Below are 15,772 nucleotides of genomic sequence, written 5' to 3' on the forward strand. Positions count from 1 at the left end.
GCTCCCCCTGCCCCACCACCACAGGCCCGAGGGAGCCCCTTCCCGTGCCTGCCACCCACACCCCATAAACCACCCACCCATTCACTATAGGAGACCCCCCACTGAGAGTCTGCTGGGGGCCAGCAATGGGCGCTCGGGGTGACACAGCTGTTTCTCTCCTGAAAGTTCCCTATTCCGAGAGCCACTTAGAGGCTGTGTGTCTTGGGCCGAGGACCTGCCTCCCTGGCCCCCACTTCCTCTGCTTGACCCTGGAACGGGTCACACCCCTTCGGCGCCTTCAGACTGGGACAGGGACGCTGTGAGCTAGGCTGTTTGGTGGGAGCGAGCAATGCCTGTAACTGCCAGACCCAGGCGCTTCTCGCTGCCACACTTGTCTGCCCGTCACCTGCCTGTCACCCCCCTGTGCCCCTCTCCTGTCTCCTGATGAGCAGACCCTTCGTGTCCCCAGAACCAGCAAGGAGGTGGGCCTGGGCCCAGGGCATAGCCGGTGCCCTCGGGCGACTGGGAGTCTGGGGGCATGAGCTGGGTCCCCCCAGGGCCCGGGGCTGGTGGGTCCTTGGCCCAGGAACTGGAGGTGCCTGCCTCCCATACACTCACACGTGCACACACTCACATGTGCACACCCCACACACACTTACCATGCGCACTCAGTGTACACTCTGACATACACACATGCATACTCACCCACACCCACACCTGTGGTACACACATTCACACTCACATTTGCACACCCCGTGCACACTTACCATGCGCACTCAGTGTACACTCTGACATACACACATGCATACTCACCCACACCCACACTTGTGGTACACACATTCACACATGTGCACACCCCGTGCACACTTGCGCACACGCAGCATAGGGCCGAGTGGGCCTCTGGTCTGGGCGTTTGACATCTGAGGAGGGCACTGACCCTCCTGGCACCAGGATGGGTTCCTTGGAGGTCCCTGAGGGGAGGTGCAGGGCCATGTCCTCGGTGGGGCAGGGGATGGCCTGAGCCAGCCCACACATGGACACGGCTGCCTCCCGGCCCTGTCTCATCAGGAGGAAAGCATCTGCCCAGACTCCGGGCAGGGGTTGTCCGTATGACCGACTCCGACAGCCCCTGGGTCTGTGGCCTCCTGGGCCCCTTTGATGGAGTGACTGCAGGGTGGGGTCAGCACTGGGCTCTCAGATGGGTGTGGGTGGACGTTTGCTGGTTTGAGGGTGGGCAAATCCTGGCCTCCCGGGGGTCCCCACTGAAGCTGGCGGCCTTGGCTGGGAGCCATCAGGCATCATGATTTAAACCAGGCTGATCCAGGAGAAGCTTTGCTTGAAAATGCAAAGTATTTCAGAGACGACCGTCTGTTTGCAGAGAGATCTTCTCGTAGGACTCCTTCGAGCAGCCCGTGCTCCGTCTTAGTTATTATGAGGCAACGTGAAATGGGGAGGGTCGCACCACCAGTGCCTGCTTACCTGCCGCCCCGGTTCCCAGGCACCATGTTTCATGGTGTTCGCTGTGCCGGAGTTCAGTGTGGAAGTTTTCAAACCTGTGGGGACGTGGACATAGTTGTGCTGGACGCCCACATGCCCCGTCCGGGTCAACAACTGTGAGCACTCGGTCACACTTGCTTCACCTACATGCGCACACACGCTTCTGTGGAGCCTTTTCAAGTGAATGCGACAACAGGACGTGCCATCCCTGAGTCTGTTGCATGCCTGGTCAAGCTGGTGTCCTTGTCTCACTGACAAAATTGGAGCTGATCACATGCTGTCATCAACACATCATCCCAGTGTCTCCCATGGCTACAGTCTGTCCACTCAGGGGTGTGAGGAGAGCTCTGTCCCCGGGGGCAGCTAGGATGATGGGTGGGGCTGCTCATCTGTGGCACGCCGCAGGGACCCCACTTAGGGCCCACAGACCAGTGAACCTCAGGGGTCTCCTTGCCAGCCTCCCTTTGCACAGGTGGGGAGGCTGAGGCCGGAAGGAGGCCTGGTCCAGTATCCATCTCCCTCTGGGGTAGACCCTTGTTCAACCCTCTCTGACCGTCTGGCCTTTGCCTTCCAGATCCTGATTGGGCCTCCTACACCCTGGGGGTGTTCATCTGCCTGAGCTGCTCTGGAATCCACCGGAACATCCCCCAGGTCAGCAAGGTGAAGTCAGTCCGCCTGGACACCTGGGAGGAGGCCCAAGTGGAGGTATGGTCTGGGCATGGGGATGGAAGGGCGGGAGGAGACTGGGCAGTCATCCCCGTGCCCCAGGCTCCAGCTGAGGACACTGAGGGGCCGATGCTGCTCCAAGGGGGCTTGGGCTGGCCGGAACCTGAGGCCGGGGGGAGAGCCAGGAGCATCGGGCGGCCCAGGGGCTGGGCTGGACCTTAGCCCTTCCTGTGCAGCTGCCCCCACCCTCTCTGTCTGTCCCTGGGTGACTCCTACCTGCCTCCCTTTTGGCGCAGCTGCAGAGGGAATGAGTGAGTGAGTGAAAGATCACCAGAGGGACTGCCCACCCCTCAAGGGCAGCTCCCTGGGCTTTGGTCCCAAATCCCAATACCCCAGGACACTCGGTGCTCAGGGAACACCGCATGGAGCTGCTGTGCAGTGGGACAGGCCCTCTTGTTTTCAGAGGAGCCACAGAGTGTAACAAAAGTCACTCACTCACTCGCTCAGTCACACTCACTCACGCACCCCTCCACCATTCATCCATCCACCATCCATCCATCCTCCCGTCCTCCCATCCTCCCATCCACCCACCATCCACCATCCATCCACCCACCTATCCATCCACCTGACCCATGTTTATTGCACACTCGCTGTGGGAGGGCTGGCCAGGTTGCTGGCCCCTGGAGAAGGCCTTAGGGAGGGGCAGGGCAGGGAGCAGACATATAGACAACTCACCCCTGGGCAGCTGGGGTGGCAGGCAGGGCCCCGCAGCCCAAAGGAAATGGAGAGGGAGGGGCACGGGCGGGAGGAAAGTTCCAGACAGAGGGACGTGGCTGTGGACACTGCACAGGTGGGTGCAGGAGGGCAGGGGGTGGGGGTGGAGCAGGTGGGCCTGACCCAGGTGGAGGCGTGGGGAGGGGGCCGGGGAGCCGCAGACGGAGGCCTCTGGCTGCCCGGATTCAACCGCAGGGTCAAGGGCATCAGGAGACACGGTGGCCGTCCAGTAAGAGAAGGTGCGGCTTGGACGGGGGCTGCCGTGGGGATGGGGGGGTCCAAGGTTGGTGGCCCCATGTGCACTCCCCCCACCAGAGAGTAACAAGTTTGCTGTTTTCAGGGTAATCTTGGTGGCATTGGCCTCCCCTGGGAGCTTGTTAGAAATGCAGAGTCCCGGGCCCACCCAGGCTTACCTGCCGAGTCAGAACCTGCGTTTAACAAGGGCATCCCGTGCACACCGCACATTCCCCGTCGTGTGGTTGGAAACATCCTCAACTCGACGGGCCAGACAGCAGGAGGGCCCACCTTGATGCCGCCGTGGGTGGGTTCTGGGGGCCCAGGTCGGAGAGGACGCACACGGTGTGACGCAGTGTGAGGAAGGAGGGGAGAGGGACGCAGACACGCCTACTGCTGGGAAGCCTCGGGGTGCCACCTGCGGGTGCTCCTGGGGCTGACGCTGAGGGCAGGGAGGGGGTGATGGGGCCTCCATTGCCCTCATGTGGTCTGCACCTCTGCTGGAGTAATTAAAACAAGCGGTGGTCTCAGGCCTGACGGGCTGGCCTACAGGGTGCTGGACCCCACCCCAAGGGAGGGGCTGGGTCTCCCTGCCATCTGGCTGTGAATCCGTGTGGAAGGGGCTGCGCGGCTCCCTCACTCAGCACCTTCCTGGGGTGGGACCCATGGGCCCGACCGGGAGGAGCCCGCTGGCTGTGGGGCCAGGCGCCAGGCCCGAGGGGCTCTCTCAATGTTTCCCCTTCTTTTTGTGTCTTTTCCGTTTTTTCCCTGAACTTTATATTCTTCCAGAACATCTTTTTTAGAAACAGCTTTATTGAGATGTAATTCACACACACATTTTCCCCATTTAAAGTATGCATTTCAACGGTTTTTGGTGTATCCCCAGAGTTGTGCAACCATCACCATAGTTGACTTTTGAACATTTTCACTGCCCCAGAAAGAAACCCACACTCTTTGGCTCCCACCCCACCCCCAGGCCTTTGAGCCACCCGTCTGCGTCCTGTCCCTTAGATCTGCCTGTTCTGGACATTCCACATGATGGATCCTACGCCACATGGCTTGCAAGCCTGGCTTCCTTCACGGGGCACATTCTCAAGCTCACCCGTGTTGTAGCGCGTGTCAGGGCTCCATTCCTTCTCACAGGGGCCGAGGAAGCTCCCAGCAGGTGGGGCCCAGTTTTTCTTGTCCAGTCCTCCGTCTGTGGACACCTGGCTGTCTCCCCTCATCCGTGGATTTTGATAGTCTGGTCGTGTGTCTGCAGTCAGGGATCGCGTGTCTCGGAGACGCTCCCCGCGTTGACAGGCGTGTGGTGCTTTGGGCCGTCTCTCAGAGCCTCCCGTCCTCACCTGGGCTGCCCGGTGCCCCTGTCGGGGGACTCAGTTTTTCTAACCAGGCCCCTCTGGATGGACATGGTGGGCCTCATGTTTTCCCCCTGTGACCACCGGGCCAGTGAGCAGCCTCGTAGGTGCATCTTCTTTACCGGTGGGAGCTGCTGGACGTCCGACCTCCTGGAGGTGGCAGTGTACCGGCAAAGGTCGTGTCACTGTCATTCCTGACAGGTTTTGCCAGACTTGCCGTCGCAGCTGCTCCTCTGCCTCCCGCCTGTGGGAGGGCGTTGGCCCGCGTCCCTGCAGCCTGGCTCACCGCGCTCCTCCTCTGCTGATGGAGAGGTGGACGCTGCGTCCCCGGGAGTCTCCGCTTGGCAGTTCTTATCCAACACCGAGTGCGTGTCTTAGACTCGCTGGTTTGCTTCTCTGAGACGTTCTCTTCTGACCCTGGCTGCCTGGCTGCTGCTCTGCTGGGTGTGGTTCCCCAGGCTTCTTACAGACTGGCGAACGGAGCCCTTCGAGAGAGCAGCTGATGTTTTTTCTAGGTTGTTCGTCTTTTGACTTTGCTCACGGTGGTTTTCTGCAGTGGAAACTTTCTTACTCGGATGTAGTCAAATTTATCAACCTTGTCTTTTGTGGTTTAGGGTTTACCGCCTACTTAGATATGCCCGCTGTACCCTAGGATTATTTTTACTCATAACAGCTTTATTGAGATATAATTCACACACCAGACAGCTCACCCTTTCCGAGCGCACAGTTTGGTAGCTTAGTGAATTCACAGGGCTGTGCAGCCATGACCACTGTCTCATTTCAGAATATTTTCATATCTCAAAATAAACCTGTACCCACCTGGAGCCCCATTCCCCACTGCCACCACCCCGCCCCTGGAGTGGAAAGACCTGCTTTCTGTCTCTGTGGGTTTGCCGATTCTGGACGTTTCACGTCAGTCAAACCACAGTCTGTGGCCTTGTGACTCTCCTCGCTCACCGAGCATCGTGTGTTCAAGGTTCGTCCGCATTGGAGCAGGAGTCAGCACATTGTTCATTTTTGGGGCTGAATCGTATCCCATCGTGTGGACACGCACATGTGGCTGATCCGTCCTTCAGGTGGCAGACATCTGGGTTGTCTCATTTTCCAGCTGTAATGAAAGCTGTGGCCGTGAGCATCCGTGTGCGAGTTTCTATGCAGGCACACATTTTCGCCTCTGCTGGAATGGAGCGGAATTGCTGGATCTTGCGGCAGCTCTGTGTTTACCATTTGAGGAGCTGTTTCCCCAAACAGCAGCACATTCCCAGCGGCAATATGTGAGGATTCCAATTTCCGCACGTCCTCCCAACCCTTGTTGCTGTCTGGCTTTAGCCGTCCTAAGGGGCGTGAGGCTGTATCTCGTTGTGGTTTTGATTGCTGTTTCCCTGATGGCTGAGGATGTTGAGCATGTTTCCCTGTGCTTCTTGGCCATTTGTATGTCTCCTTTGGAGAAATGTCCATTCAAATCTTTTACCCATTTTCAAAATGGGCCATCTTTTTATTATCGAGTTAGGAGTGTTCTTGTTATTGAGTAAGAGTTCCTCATATATCCTGGACACAAGTCCCTTATCAGATATCGTACTTGCAAATAGTTTTTCTCATTCTGTGGGTTGTCTTTTATTTTGTAAATAATAGGTTAAAAATGCAAAAAATGCAGTTTATATTCTTAGGGAGCTATCGATGTAGTTTTTTTTGTTATTCTTTGATTTTTTTTTGAGGAAGATTATCCCTGAGCTAATATCTGCCGCCAATCCTCCTCTTTTTGCTGAGGAACGCTGGCCCTGAGCTAACATCCGTGCCCATCTTCCTCTACTTTATATGTGGGACGCCTACCACAGCATGGCTTGCCAAGCGGTGCCATGTCCACACCTGGGATCCGAACTGGCGAACCCTGGGCCGCCGAAGTGGAACGTGCACACTTAACCGCTGTGCCACCGGGCCGGCCCCACAAAAGTCTTAAATTTTGATGAAATTCCATTTATTTAGTTTTTTTCCTTCATTGCTTGTGCTTTTGGTGTCGTATCTAAGAGCCCATTTCCTAGTCCAAAGTCACGAAGATTTCCTCCTATATTTTCCCAAAATCGCTTTTAAGATTATCCTGTCAAAACCGACTACGGTGGAGCTATTTTAAACAGAGTTGAAGCTGCCTTTCCAGAGAGATGGCCTTGCTGTCCCGAACCTTAGATGGGCCAAACCTCCGGACAGACCCGCAGTGGCCCCCGTCTAACCAGCAGCTTTTGACAGTCAGCGGGGGAAGCACGTCCTGATCACGACGACAGGATGGCGATTCTGAAGACGGAGCCGGCGGGCAGCAGGGTTTCCTGAGACTCGCCCTCTGCCTCCCGCTGCCCTGAAAACTGCCTGGGGGACGGCGTCCCTGTGTGGCCTTCAGAGGCTCCGATTTACCGCCTGGCAGGACAGGGTTTGGGTTTCCACCTGAGTCCCTGCTCCCCAGGTTGCACTTCTCTGACCCCGAATAAACTTTTTGCTTCTCTTGCAGTCTTCCTCTTATTCATGGACAATCTCATGATTTTTTATCCACTACTTTTATTGTTTAAGTTTGGAAATTAGATCCTCAGTTCAGTTCACAGAAATCGCGCCTCCACCTCTCCTCCTCCTCCCTAACCCGTTGATCCTCCGGTAATGGGCGTTTCCCTGTCCATCTGAGATGTCGCTGAGATGGAGCCTGACTTGATCGTGCTGAGGCTGATGCCGGGTGTTGGAGCCTATGGATCCTCTCCTGGCCTCCCAGCCTGTCCGCTGAGCCGGGCTTTCTGGGCAGGACTGTTGTCCTTAGAGCAGCATTTTAACAGGTTTTACTAAATGGTGGAACGAGTCTGAATTTTCTAGCATATTTTTGCTTGTTAATTTAAAAATGAACCTTAGAATCATTGCTAGCTTTAAAAAATTCTATTCCTGGTTTTCTTTTCTTTTCTTTTTTTTTTTTTTTTTGAGAATCGCAAAAAACATAGAGATCAACCCAGGGAGGCAGCCTGTCTCGCCTTCCCGGAACGGGGGTCTCTGTTGCAGGTTCCCTCTGTGAGCCCAAGAGCATATCATTTGTTCTTTGTAGGGGCTTTGGCCATTTCTCATCTGGCTGATTCTTAGGTGTTTTGCCTTGTTGCTTCATAAATGGGTCTTTCCTTTGTGATATCTGCCAGCAGACTGATGTTTTATATAGAAAAGCGATTGAACTCAGGATTGTAGTTCAGCACCAGCCTTTTGCTGAAATGTCTTAGTGCTTATGACTTTTTCCAGTTGATCCTCTTGGTCCTCTGAGCTCACAATCCAATGGTCCTGAAGGTGCAGTGACTTTAGAGGGAAGGGTCTCTCTCGGGGGACCGGGAGGCAGCAGGAGCAGAACACAGGAACCCCTTCCCTGCCCCGTCCTCAGGGCCCCTCCTGCCCTGCTCCCCACCAGCCTCAGGGCCTTTGCACGTGGCATTTCCCCGTGCAGGGACACCCTCGTGTGTGGCCTCCTGAGAGCCCTTCCCGTCACCCCCCTTGCGTGCACACCCTGTGTCTGTCCTTCTAAGCCTGTTTACTGTTGTTGTCACACTCTGGTCTCTGCCGTCAGTCTGCCTCAGAGGAGCTGGGCTTCACCTGGGCCGGAGATGGCTCTCATGCTCTGCAGCCTGTGTGGGGCACATGTTAGCTGCTCCCCAAATACGGGTCCAATGAGTGACTAAGCCAGGCTCCGTGAGGCTGAGATGGGGCATCTGGGCTGAGGGAGCAGCTCTCTGGGTGGGTGCTGCCGCGGGGCAGCCTGGGGTCTGCAACAGGGACAGAGCTCCAAGGCCGTGCTCCGCCGGGGCTCCCCTCTGCCACCCTCTCCAGGCCCCTTCCTAGGGACCTGGCCCCTCCCCCTGCCCTCCCCCTCACTCCAGCGGTTCCCTGGGACACAGGGGGACTGGGAGTTGCCGTCCAGCAGTGGCCGAGCCCTCGGGGCCCTGGGGTTGTCCTGGCGCCCGCCCCCAGCCTCCAGGCGCTCTGACCGGTCCTCTCTCTTGCAGTTCATGGCCTCCCACGGGAACAATGCTGCGAGAGCCACGTACGAGTCCAAAGTGCCCTCTTTCTACTACCGGCCCACGGCTTCCGACTGTCAGTGAGTAACAAAGGGCTTTTGTCAGGGTCGCTGGTAAACAGCACTGGGCCCGGAGACGGCTCTGCAAGGACCCGCGGGGCAGGCAGGGCTGCCCAGAGTGAGCGGGCAGGGGCCACGCGGGCGTGCGGCTCTGTCTCCACCCTCCTCCCGCTGGGTTTTGGCTCTTGGCATGGTGGCCAGTGGCCGGAAGGAGGGTGGGGACCGACATTTTGCAGTTAGTAGCTGCAGCCACCTGGGTTCCGGGGGCAGCGGGGGTCTTGCCCGGCGGCTCAGTGTGGGTTTCAAAGGTCCCCGTGGGCAGTCCGGGAGGAGGATGCTGAGGAGCTGCTGTGCGTGTGGCTCATGCTGGCTCAGCAGTGCAGGCGTGGACATGGGGAAAGTCAGACCCTCTCTCACGTGGCCCCCGGTGGCCGGAGGCTGGCTCGGGTGACCTCGCATCAGTCACTAACGTCTCTGAGCCTCGGCGTCCCCATCTGCCTTTCTGTGGGCGTCATGAGGTGACAGTGCTGCAGACTTTGCATGGGGATCCCCCCCCCCCAACCTCTGGCATCCCCTCTCCCGTTCAGGCTGGATGGCCCTGCCATTTGTGCAGGCTGTTCCTACCCCGAGCCCTCACCAGTCCCCCAGCGACACCCCCAGCACCCTGGGCCTGTCTGTTTTGCTCCCTCTGTTCTGCCTTCGGAGGAGCCCCTTCCTCCGGCCACTCAGAGCTGGGGGGCGGGCGCTGAGCACTTTCCTTCTTGGGTCCTGTGGGCTAGGGGCTCCTCCATGGGAGGGGGCCCCTCGGATTCTCTCTTCCCAGTGCCCAGCACAGGGCAGGCACCCCTGTGAGGTTCTGGGGGTCAGGGGTGACGGTGAGGGACCTATGGACCCAGGTTCTTGGGGAGGGGCTTTGGGATGGGGCTGGGCTCCCAGCTGACTGGTCGGGCTGAGCCCCAAGGGAACATCCCCCCCACCCAGGGGCCGTCTCCTGCTCCTTCCACTGGGGCTGCTGGGAGATGCTGCCTGCTGCCCCTGTCACGGGAACTGTTGCTCAGGCCGGCCGTCACCTCCAGATGCCTCCCTCTCTGGCCGTGGCCTCGGGGCCTCCTCCCTGACCGTGTCTTGCTGGCTCCCTCCTCCTCCCCAGGACTTCTAACCTCCTGAGCCAGCCTCCTCCCAGCCCTGGGCCTTCCTTCCCCAGGACGCCCATGGCCCTCTGTCCTCCCAGAGCCCGACCATCCCCGAGCCCAGAACCTGGGATGTGTCTCCACGCAGGTGACCCCCATTCCTTGGGCAGCTGGACAGCTCTCGGCCGCCTGTGCAGGGCAGGTGGCCCTCCTCCAGAACGTCCTTCCTCTTGGGAAGGGGATAAGGACCTGGCCCACCGCCCCCTGGCCAGGCCCTGCACTCCAGCCCCTCTGGCTCCCCATCACAATGACCCACCCTGTGAACCGACCCGCGGCTGGGCACCTGGGAGGGCTTGGCAGCATCTTCTCCATGAACCGCACAGAGCCAGGGACGGCCCGTTCAGGTCCCCGCCTCACAGACGGGACTGAGGCCAGCAGCTCCCTAGAGGCTTCACCCTCCCACATGCGACGTCTGCTCCTTCACCCTCACGGTGGGCCTGGGCCGCCCCAGCACGGAGCGGTGTCACAGCCTGAGACGCCAGCCACGGCTCCAGGCTCCCAGCGAGTGGGCCCCGCAGGCCTGCCCGGCCGGGTGGGAGGCAGCTGCGTCTGGACAGGATGCTCTGGGTCTGTGCGCAGGGGCCCCACCTCTCCCACCCTCTGAGCTGCTAGGAGGACAGACTGGGTCCCGGGCCTCGGGCCTTACCGGGATGCTTGGCCGATCTCCCTCCGTCCTGGTCTCTGGAAGTGCTCATGGAGACCATGCATGTCCCTCCCAGGGGCTGCAGGTGACCAGGTGCCCCGGGAGGGAGCGTGCTCTGAACCCTAGGTGGGACCTGCCCACCTGATCCTCCACTAGGGAGAGGTGCATGGAGCAGAGCCTGCCCTGTCCACACGCACGGTAGGCATAGGCCAGCCCAGGCCAGGCCAGGAGGACCAGGAGAGCGTCGATGCCGAGCATAAGGTCTACAGCTGTGGGGCGGTGGGAGGTGTGGACTGAGTCCCATGTGGACTGTGGAGCTGTGGGGCGGTGAGAGGCATGGACCAAGTCCCGTGTGGACTGTGGAGCTGTGGGGCGGTGGGAGGCGTGGACCGAGTGCCGTGTGGACTGTGGAGCTGTGGGGTGGTGGGAGGCATGGACCGAGTGCCGTGTGGCCTGTGGAGCTGTGGGGCGGTGGGAGGCGTGGACTGAGTCCCCTGTGGACCGTGGAGCTGTGGGGCAGTGGGAGGTGTGGACTGTGGAGCTGTGGGGCGGTGGGAGGTGTGGACCGAGCCCTGTGTTGACTGTGGAGCTGTGGGGCGGTGGGAGGCGTGGACCGAGCGCCGTGTGGACTGTGGAGCTGTGGGGCGGTGGGAGGTGTGGACCGAGCCCTGTGTGGACTGTGGAGCTGTGGGGCAGTGGGAGGTGTGGACCGAGCCCTGTGTGGACTGTGGAGCTGTGGGGCAGTGGGAGGTGTGGACCGAGCCATGTGTGGACTGTGGAGCTGTGGGGCAGTGGGAGGTGAGGACCGACTCCCTCTGTAGACTGTAGAGTGCTGTGGAACAGTAGGAGGTCCCCTTTGGGCCCGTGATGTAGACTGTGGGGTGCAGCTCCCTGATTTGCACGCTTTGGTCAGGCTCCTTGCAGGGCCAGCGCTGCAGCAGCTCCAGGGAGACAAAGGCTCGCAGGCCTCGGTTTCCCCAGCTGTGAGGTGGGGAGGATGGGTAGCTGCCGGGGTGTTGTGAGGATGGAGATGGCGCCGGGTGGCAGAGTCTGGCCCAGGGTGGGTTCCCAAGGTGTGTTGATCCCCCCCCCCCCACCTGTCTGAAGCCCCGAGCCCACCTGGCGAGCTGGGATAAGGATCAGAGGGTCGGGCCACGTGGTCGTTTCAGCGGCGGGCGTGGCTCAGGAGGCCGGGACGCAGGCTCTTCCTGTGTCACCTGCACCCTGGAGTTTCCGTCCCCACATCGGGGAAGGACAGTCATACTGGTGGCTCTCGGTTTTACTTCTGATGGAAACCAGCCCCTCCCTGCTTCCTGTGTGACCCGCGGGAGAGGCCTGGGGCCCACGGGGCCACGGAGCCAGCAGCCCCCCGCTTCCTGGCAGCCACGTGTTCCAGGAGAAGTCCCAGAGCCCCGAGCTCCCCAGGGCCCCGGCAGGCGGAGCGCCCCCCCTGAAGAGGCTGGGTGCTGGCTTCCTGGGGCCACGGTGACTCAGCTCCACCGCCCGGCGCTGCAGCCACAGGGTTCACCGTCTCACAGGCCCGAGGCTGCAGCCACAGGGTTCACCGTCTCACAGGCCCGAGGCTGGAGCCGAGATCCACAGCACAGGGTGGGTCCTCTCTCCTCGCCTGCGGATGCCGGCCTCTCCCCGTGTCCCCCTGAGTCGTCCCTCCGTGCGTGTCTGTGACTCACCTGGTCTTTAAGGGCACGGGTCAGACTGGGTTGGCCACCCGACTCCAGGTGACCTCATCTTAGGTCATTAATCTGCCACCAGTTGTCTGCCGGTAGGGCCAGTCTGAGGGCCGGGGGGCGAGGACTCCAGCATCCTTTGTCGAGGGGGATGCAGTTCAACCCATCACAGCCTAGACACACAGATGAAATGCTGGGTGGCCAGGTTCCCTCAGGAGGCGGGGGCCCCGGGGCATGGGGCGGGTGGACGCGAAAGCTGCGGGGGCCCCGGCGCTTAGTGAGGGGATAGTGTGTCCTCTCTGTTTTCCCCTGGTACAAAGGAGAGAAAGAAACCCCCTTGGGAGCTGCTCACTGTGCAGAAGGGGAAACTGAGGCCCTGGGGGGGGTCACCTCCCCAGGAGGGAAAGCCCACCCCTGGGCCTCCAGGCAGGTGTCCTAGAACACGTGACTCAGAGGGTGATGGGATGCAGAGAGAAGGCGTCAGTAAGGACAGTTGGACGCCAGGCCCCCAACAGTGGGCCGGCAGGTGGGTGCGCCCCATAGCCGCTCTCGTCCATGGCTCGTTGGCAGGTGTGGCCACCCCTCGTCACAGGGCTGGGCGTGTCGTGGGTACCCTGTGGGTGCTTCCCTGGTCCAGGAGGCTGGGCCAGATGGCCTCAGGAGCCCCCAGGGACAGGCTGGCACTGATACCCTGCAGGGCGAGTAGTTCGGGATAGCTCTGCCAAGCGGGCGGGTGCTCCCTCCTGGTGCCTGCTTCCAGGGCTGCCTCCTGCTGCTGCTTCTGGAAGCTCCCGTGCCAGGCCCAGGAGGCCCTTGTGTGCAGGTGTGAGCCATGGGACTGGCATCCATGCCAAGGCAGTAGCCCCAGACCTCCTGGGTCCCATTTCTGATGGGCATGGACAAGGCCACAGGACGGCTGCCAGCTCCCTTGATGTCCGCCAGGCCCCTGGCTCACACACGTGTGACGCTGGGTCCTCCCCAGCTCTGAGAGGCCAGGCACGTTTCCCCGTGTTACAGATGTGACACTGGGCGCGAGAGGGATTGACTCCCCAGGGTTGTCAGGCTAGCCCCCCATAGGGGGTGGAGTGGTGTCTCTCCCCAAAGTCAAGTCAAGTCCCAACCGCGGGACCTGTGAAGGGACCTTATTTGGAAATGGGGTCCTTGCAGATGAGATCAAGTGCGGGATCTCCAACGAGATGATCTGGCTTTACAGTGGGCCCAAATCCAATGGCAGCTGTCTTCGTAAGAGAAAGGAGAGGGAGCCTGAGAGGGACACACAGCGAAGCCACACGACAACGAGGCTGAGATGGGAGTGGTGCGGCCACAAGCCCGGGAAGCCGCAGCCGCCAGAAGCTGGAGGGGCCTGGAGCAGACTGTCCTGAGCCTCTCCAGGAGGAATCGGCCTGCAGTCCAGGGTTAGACTTCTGGCCTCCCGGACCCGGAGAAGGTCCATCCCTGTTGTTTCAAGACACCCCGTCTGGGGTGATTAGTTACAGCAGCCCCAGGACACGCATGCTCAGCGGTGCATGGAGCCAGGGCCCCAGAGGCAGGCCAAGGGTGCGAGGCGGCCCTGGAGGACTGGGGGACCCCGGCGGACCTGGGTGCGACCCCAGCTTCGTGCCTGACCACCCGGGCCCAGCACGAGGCCAGAGCTCTCCTGTTCTGTTCCGTGTTCGTGACCAGACACGGAAGAGCCGGAAGCTGGGGAGCGGGGCCAAGGCTGCGCCCGCCCTCCACCTCGCACCGGGCTTGTGTTGTCCTCAGAGGGGCGGCCATCTCCGTGGTGCCGTCACTTTATGCTCACGTGGGCAGAGGCAGGAGTGGGGCGTGGCGGCCTCTGGGGACAGGGGTCTTGGCGCAGCAGCTGACGGTGCCGTCAGGGACCTGGGCGGCCCCTCGGGTCCTGCAGTGCTTTCAGTCTGCGTCCGACAGTTTCTTCCTGATCCCTGTGGGGGCCGCCCAGCCAGGGGACAGTCAGGGGCAGCTTCCTGGCCTTCAGGGGTCCTGACAATGGCTGGCACTGTCCTCAGAGCCACCCTCCAAGGCGGTGCCAGGGGGCCGTCTCCCAGGTGACAGGGTCAGGGTTCTGGGCTGGTCCCCTGAGTCTGCAGAGACGGGGGAGGGGCCAGGCACATCTGCTGGTCCTCCGCGCCCCGTCCCGCAGGGGGCGCAGGCTGAGGGGAGGTGGGGACCCAGAGAGACAGCCTCAGAGGACACCAGGGCCAACATCTCCAGGATATTTGGGAATCCAGGTGAGCTGTCCACCCGGCCCCGCAGAGGGATTTGTCAGAGGAGCAGGAAGATCGTGTCCGTGCCCTGGGACCTTACAGCACAGAGCTGGGCAGGACCACAAACCCCAGAGGCCGGAGAGTCAGCGAGTGCAGCCTGTGAGAGCGGCATGGGAATGCCACGGAGCAGGTTCAGCAAGGGTCTGGGGAGGTGGGGTTGGGTGTCAAGGCCAAGGTCATGGAGGCCCCCCCCCCGCCCCCCCCCCGTGGACATTCAAGCTTTGAGATGAGGAGGTGTGGGGGCTGCGGGGGGCACAGGTGGGCAGGGGCTGAGTGGGAGGAATGGGGAGGAGGCAGCATGCTGAGCAGGGGACGGAGATGAGGTCAGGGCCATGGGGGTCACAGAGGGTCTTGTCGGCACTGGAAGAGCTGAGTGGAGGACTGTGGAGGGCATTGAGCCGAGGGCACAGTTGCCTTGTGTCCATCTGGCTCCCTGGGGAGAACAGACCCTGGGGGGCGGCCTGGGAGAGGGAGGTGGCAGCCCGGATGAGGGCGGAGGGGAGGCCGAGCTAGGTTTGCTGATAATCAGTGCGGGGCCTGGAGGAAGGAGTGGTAGGCTTGTGCAGCCTACCAGGGAAGGGGCCCCCCTGCAGAGCGAGCCCCTCCTCTGCCGGCCTGGCCTTCCCTGGCTGCTGCCCTTTCGAGCCCTCTGACCTACTGTGCCCTGACTACAGCTTCCCTGATGAGGGTCGGTGCTGGCCCAGGCCAGGTGCGGGCGGGGCCCCCCAGCTCTCTCTGCCAGAGCCCACCCAGCGGACAGATGCTGTGTTCCCTCACGGGGCAGGGGCCTCTTCCTTCTCTAAATCCTAGTGATCAGCTGAAGGGAGGTGGTCAGTGGGATAGGAAGCAGCCGTGGGAACTCGCCACGCCATGCCGACCCAGAGCATGTGCTCCATGGGGACGCCGGTCCTAAAAGGCCACACACGCACGGCTCCATTTACAGGAAGTATCCAGAACGGGCAACTCCAGAGCCAGGAAGTGGACTCATGGTTTGGGGGGGTGGGAGCAGGGGGTGACTACGGATGGGTACAGGTTTCTATTTGGGGTGATGGAATGTTCTGGAACTGGGTAGTGGTGAACATGCCATGAACCCTGAGTCGACCACTTTAAGTGGGTGAATTATGGTATGCAATTGTACCTCAGTTTTTAAAGGCAGGGTGTTAAGTGGTGAAACTGGTGAGCAAATGCTTTTAAAAATGGAAGCTGCAGCCCTTCTGGCCAGTGTTTGCGGCCACCCTCCTGACCCGGGGCTTCCAGGGCCGGGTGCCCACAGGGCCCCAGGAGCGGCCCTCGGCCCCGCTGTCAGGCCCAGGGAGTGTTCCCCCGCCCTCCGCCAGCTGGGTCCCGGGCTCCCGGCTTACTGTCCCCTCTCTC

The 15,772-nt window shown here is 60.8% G+C and overlaps 1 protein-coding gene across 3 annotated transcripts in view; it reads left to right on the forward strand.

Moving 5' to 3' along the window:
* Positions 1-15,772, forward strand: part of ADAP1 (ArfGAP with dual PH domains 1) — a 62,705-nt gene that overhangs the window by 24,103 nt on the left and 22,830 nt on the right. For all 3 annotated transcript variants that reach the window (XR_006889352.1, XM_046666270.1, XM_046666271.1), the window contains exons 2-3: positions 2,051-2,181; positions 8,519-8,610. Coding sequence is in view for 2 of the 3 variants with exons in the window: in XM_046666270.1 (XP_046522226.1) it covers positions 2,051-2,181; positions 8,519-8,610 (223 nt within the window). In the remaining variant the exon portion in view is untranslated. The remainder of the gene's footprint in view (positions 1-2,050; positions 2,182-8,518; positions 8,611-15,772) is intronic.

Source organism: Equus quagga, chromosome 7 (genome assembly GCF_021613505.1).
Source record: "Equus quagga isolate Etosha38 chromosome 7, UCLA_HA_Equagga_1.0, whole genome shotgun sequence".
In the NCBI taxonomy this organism is placed as follows: Eukaryota; Metazoa; Chordata; class Mammalia; order Perissodactyla; family Equidae; genus Equus; species Equus quagga.